Source organism: Triticum urartu, chromosome 4 (assembly GCF_003073215.2).
Source record: "Triticum urartu cultivar G1812 chromosome 4, Tu2.1, whole genome shotgun sequence".
Taxonomy (NCBI): Eukaryota; Viridiplantae; Streptophyta; class Magnoliopsida; order Poales; family Poaceae; genus Triticum; species Triticum urartu.
Window position 1 is genome coordinate 13,437,824 of NC_053025.1, and position 5,700 is coordinate 13,443,523.

At 44.1% G+C, this 5,700-nt stretch overlaps 1 protein-coding gene across 1 annotated transcript; it reads right to left on the reverse strand.

Annotated features, from left to right (window-relative positions):
* Nucleotides 1-2,537: 2,537 nt before the first annotated feature.
* On the reverse strand, nt 2,538-4,706 carry LOC125550266. The gene is made up of 3 exons (XM_048713227.1): nt 4,599-4,706; nt 3,429-4,331; nt 2,538-3,345 (listed from the first exon to the last, which is right to left on the reverse strand). Exons 1-3 carry the CDS (start codon nt 4,602-4,604, stop codon nt 2,629-2,631), a joined length of 1,626 nt encoding a protein of 541 aa, XP_048569184.1. The 5' UTR covers nt 4,605-4,706; the 3' UTR covers nt 2,538-2,628.
* Between the last annotated feature and the right edge of the window lie 994 nt (nt 4,707-5,700).

The window sequence follows — 5,700 nt, forward strand, 5'->3', positions numbered from 1 at the left end:
CCTTGAACGACATGAGAGCAGCTCCTTTCCTGTAGTAACCTTTTAACCATTCGGGCCGCAGTTTTATGCAGGTGTTAGCATCACGCAATGCCTTACCTGCTTCAGTCATTTGCAGGTAGCAAAGGCTCCTGTTTGCGTACAGCGTCGCATCACTAGGGTCCAGCTCAATTGCCTGCATATCAGCAATAAAATACAGGTTAACAGGACAATAGTGATTCCAAGCATATCAGCAATAACATACAGGTTAACAAGACAATACTGATTCCAAGTATATCAGCAATGACAAGCAGGTTTATTTAGTGATGCTTCAAGTTGGTATCAGTATGAACCTGAGAACCGAGGTTTCTCAAACCTCTGGACCTATGACTGCTGAATCCTTATTTTTTCAAATAAGAGAGGGCTGCTGAAGCGTTATTTGTTTGTGCTGTTGCCAGAGCTAATGCCTTAATGGCTATCAAAGGTTTACAGACAACAAGAATATACAATACTCCCTCCGTAAACTAATATAAGAGCTTTTAGATCACTAAAATAGTGATCTAAACGCTCTTATACTAATTTACAGAGGGAGTACATCTCAAATTCGTCCGGAGTAGCAGATAGATATTTGGCTTAGAGTTGGACAGATTATCAACTGAAATAATTCAAATGGTGGAAGTCCTGTCAACAATACCAAAACATATAATAAAATACTCCCTCTGTACAACATAAGCAGAATCTCTCCTTGTATGTTTACAGGAAAGGTGAAAAAAGTTTTGCGCACATGCATATTGTAAGGAACATAAATCCAAACAAACAAATGCTACTGTTTTTACTCTCCACCTTATTTTTATTAGCAACAGCAGATATAAGATAGAACACAAAAGAGATAGATTAAACAACCATATATACATCACATCAGGTCAACAAGTAATGCTACAAAGATTGAGTATTCCTCACGTGCACAATTTATCCACATCAATACTAACCTCGCTGTAGAATGCGGACGCGCCACGGTAATTCTTTCTCTTAACAGCTACGTCACCGCAAAGTTTCAGCTCAGCCTTTGTGTTTTTATCATCTTGCTCACCCTAAATCATGGACATTATTAGTTAAGCCAAGCAAAATAAAGATGCAAAATGTACAAGGTTGATGAATATTGAAAAGGTAAACTGAGAAAGCAGACTAACAGTACGCAGATCGATTCTCTGAACTTAACTGAGTCATACAGAGTTGAAACACAAGAATATCAACTAGCCCGTTTTCAAAAACAGGGAGAACAAAGCGCAACATATGAAAAATACACGCTGCAAACTGGGTTTTTTTTAGACACTAGTGCCTCGCAGAATTAGCCTAAATGTGCTGCAAAACTCGCATTTGGTTTGAGACATCCATCAAAGGTCAGTCCGTTAAGCAAACATTGTTTGAGTGGAAGGGGATGGAACCAACTTCCAGCCGTGAATGGCGAAGAAGCGGACCCCGAACCAGCAGAGACGGAACCCAAAATTGAACTGGGAGATGAAGTAAACTCACCATCCTTGCCTTGCCGCCTATGGAGCCTGCCGTGGATCGCCTCCTTCTGCCTGCTTCTGATCGTCGCACACTGCTGCTGGGTTTCTGGGTTTTCGGCCTGCTATCACCGATGAGACAGATAGCTGGGCTTAAAAAATTAATCATCTACCCGTTGCAGCCTAATCGCTATCAGGCGAAGGAAATTCGTTGAGGTGGAGACAGACTATACCAGCACACACCTGAACCTGCCGAGAGTGGTGGGGTCGAGGGTCGGGGATGGTGGCGCTGGCGCGGCGATCTTCCTCTCCGATGCGGGGTGGGAGGGGGAGGAGGGGAACGGCGGTCGCCGCAGTAGCGAGGAACTGTGGCGGCGATTTAGGTCTCGGGTCGGGTCGGGTGTGGGCAGGCTGTGCGGCTTCCCTCAATCAGCAGCGATGCGGGGATTGCAGGCCTTGGGCAGCTGGGCCTGTGCGTGCAAATCAATAGCCCATCTAGGTCCGAACTTGGCCCAAATCTCTTCTCTCTAATTAAAGAGTACTTTGTCTCAAAAAATAATAAGTAAAGAGTACTTTTACAAAGGCCACTCTCATCTGATATTCTGATTGATGCCCGCTCGTGAGTTTAGAGAGGCAATGCTTCTAACTTGATCAGTGAAAACGAACTGTTGTACACAAGAGCACAAACTGATAGTGTCATAGTGTGATGCATCGTACGGACGAAATTCAAGAATCACATGGGAGAAATAGCATGATGTTCAACAGTTATCTATAATTGCATGTTTCTTCTATAGTTTTTTTATACCCAACAGTTATATTTGCTCTGCTTCCATGTTTGCAGAGGTGGGCTGGTGCTGCTCCCGGTCTGCATTTTCATTGTAAATACTGTAGTTTAGCAAGATAAGTCATGCTATTCATGTTTCTTGTTTTGAAACTACCAACGACACGTTCATGGCCCAAATGTTTCCTCTAACTTTATAATGGCTCAATCATTCAGTACTCATCATCCTTTCATCGTAACACAAAACATAAAAATACAGTTCAGATGGCCAAAATAAAATGAGAACTGTTAATAACCAAAGTACTAACAAACACTTCCAAAAGTTCAAAGCAACCACTGTTGATAGTACAGTTCACTGTTAAATCAACCACTTGTTGCGTCAAAGTGTGAGCACTGTGGGTAAAGCTTTTTTGCTTGATGGTCAGCCCTTATCGTCTTGTTGGAGTGGATTATGGCAAACGACTCAATCCCCGCGGTGATTCTCTTCTTCAGTGAAATCTTCTGCCTTTTAGTCCAGGCGAACCTGGTGGGCTTCTTGTCCTGGCAGTTGCCGCACTCCAACTCCAACCTACTATAGAGGAACACATCCTCTAGATTGACCACCGCCACCATGACACGTCTGACATAATTAACAGCATAATCTTCAGATTCAAAGCCAAAGATGACGAGTGTGACCAAACTGTGGTGTTGGAAATCGGCTGCAGCCGCGCTCCACTCTACACCCTTGTTCTCACTATACGATTCCTTTTTTCTCTTCTCCTCATCCATTTCCATTGAACACAAATCATCCCAGACCTGCATCTCAGCAATAGGACAAAGATAAAAATAAACTGTCTTTAGCCATATATAATACGTGGTAAGAAAACCATGAAAAACTAATATCAAGCACATGTGGCTAAAAGAGAACTTTAGGAAAGCACATACTGTCATGTATAGCTCCTTCAGTAAGGGTGCAGCTTCAAGAATAAACATTGTCCAGGTGAGATCATACCCTTCAGGAAGTTTAACAAGGTTCACAAACCTTAGTTGGCGGAACACAGATGCCAGATCTTGCGTTGGACATTCTGGCTGCACCCAAATCTGCAAATAATATACACATGATAAGATGACCAGAGCAGAGAAGAAGTGAAGCCACAGCTAGGAAAGCAACAATCTTGGCTTACCATTTCGGACCTAAACCCCAACTTCAGAACTCGTGGAGAGGCACTGCCAAGAAACCTACTTAACTTGACCATCTTGTTGTAACTAAGGGCAACATTTGTGAGGCTTACAGACTCGAGCAACGGAACATGACCAAGAACCAGTGGATCTTGGAAATCTATCCAACCGTCAAAGACTATGCTTGTGAGCTGAGGGAGCCAGTTCAGCTTAACTTGCTCGAGACGACAATATACGATACAAAGCTCACTGAGATTAGCGTGTTCAACCTGCAGGGTGCTATGATCACCAGAGTCACAATTGTACAAGTGCATACGCTTCAGCTGCTTGCAAGTGGTGAGGATGCTAGATATGCCTGACTCACCAAATCTCAAATTCCCTATGTTGAGACTAGTGAGACCACCAAATGCAACTGGAGAAGCATCAAAGAACAACATGAATCGTCTCGCCCAGATGACCAGTTCTTCATCATCATCAATTTCATCATCGTCATCCTTCCTTGTCCTAACACAAAATTTGGCATTCTTGACTAGGTGCGTCGCCATGGCATGACCAACGGCGTGCCCGATGGATATGGGGATATCATCTACCAAGTGGAACGTCATGGACAGAAGGCCGATGGTGTGTTCACCTGGATTTCTGCGCGCCAGCACGCTCTTTGTTGCCTGAACCACGGCTGCATTGATCCGAACCAATTCATCGTCAGAGATGTTGGCACTGCTGCGTGACGCGTCCTTGGGCAGGAAGTCTAGAGAACTTATTATAAGCCGAGAGAGCTTGGCGCAGAGCTGACCCCACCGTCTTGAGAGGACGTTGGTTCTTGCAGCATCGCGTACACTGAGTCGGTCAAAAATGTTGACCAGAATGTCATCCGGCAATGCGCTGAGCCTGTCATCTTTATTGCCTTTCTGCAATTGGCATGGACATCAATAAGAGTTGATTTCAGACTTAGTAAAGCAATTTCTACACAGTTGCAAAGATGCAATTTCAATGATAAAAGACACAGACTTGCATATGTTTTTGCCATACCAAAACTGCAATTATCAAATATACAATTTTGATTCAGTCGCAAAGATGCAATTTTTACAGTCATAAAAATGCAATTTTGATGTGAAGTGCAAACTCTCTGAAAAGAAAGGATCCGGCAAGGAAAAGAGGACAATGAACTCACTCACTCCCATGGCTCCCGCGTAGATCCGCCGATGCCCGAGAAGAATTGGTCACGGGTTGCCGGGACAAGAATTGGTCTCTTCCGAAGATTGGCGAGTACCGCTGTGTCCGCCCGGCCATATATATAGCTGCTGGGTTCCCACCACCAATGGAAACTCGGAAACTGAATTCGAAAGAGGGCCTGATTCTGATTGTAATCCGGGAAGGACTGCTTTGATTCCGGCCGGATTGCCGCTAAAAAAGGGAGCCGCTTCGATCGCGGACTGCGGCTCGGAGAGGAGCCGCTTGATTGCTTCGATTGCTGATCGCCGCTCCCAAAAGAGCTGCTGCTCTTGCTGCTTCGATTGGGGACTGCAGCCCCCGCTTTGGGAGCTGCTTATTTGGTCGACTCTTCGCAAGCAGCAATGGATCCTCATTCGAGGCCTCCGACGACAATTGCGACAGCGCGACGGGGGAGATCGGTGCACGGCAGGCGGCGGCGCATAACTGACTCCCGATCCCCTTTGCTCTCTCTCTCTCTCTGGTGAAACCCTAGGTGGGAGGGGGCGGCCTCCTATATGCCGCTTACAGGGAGAGGGAGTGCCCCGAGTCGGCCAGCCCATTAGCAGCGCGAGACTGCACTGGAGCGCTGCACCGACACTGTAACGGTGGACCGAGGTGCTGTGCTAACGTTTTTAAAAAATTGAGAACAACTTCGGAACAGTTCGGAGCATTTTTAAACAATTTTTTATATTTTATGAAATTCGGCACTGTTTTATGGAAAAGCTAACAAATTTTGAAAATCTTAATAACATTTTAAAAATAGACTTTCAAATTCAAACATTGTTTGAAAAATAAAATAAATTTGTTCACGCTTCTTGAAAAATGTGAAATTTTGAATATTTTTTGAAAACATGTGAACAATTTTGAACCATTTTTTAAATTGGGAACATTTCTTGAAAAAACAAACCATTTTTAGTTCCTTAATGTTTTAATTCCAACTATCTTTTGAAGTGTGAAAATTTTGAATTAAGAAAACCAAAAAGAGAAGAACCGGAAAATATAGGAAAAAAACCAAACCGGAAACTTTTGGACGGTTCCCAAAACCGGTAACCAGGATCCAATTGC

Excerpts from the sequence above, each read along its gene's own strand:
- LOC125550266 (XM_048713227.1), bottom strand. Across the intron at positions 3,346-3,428 it reads TGGGGTTTAGGTCCGAAATG|ATTTGGGTGCAGCCAGAATG; the intron begins GTAAGCCAAGAT and ends TATTATTTGCAG.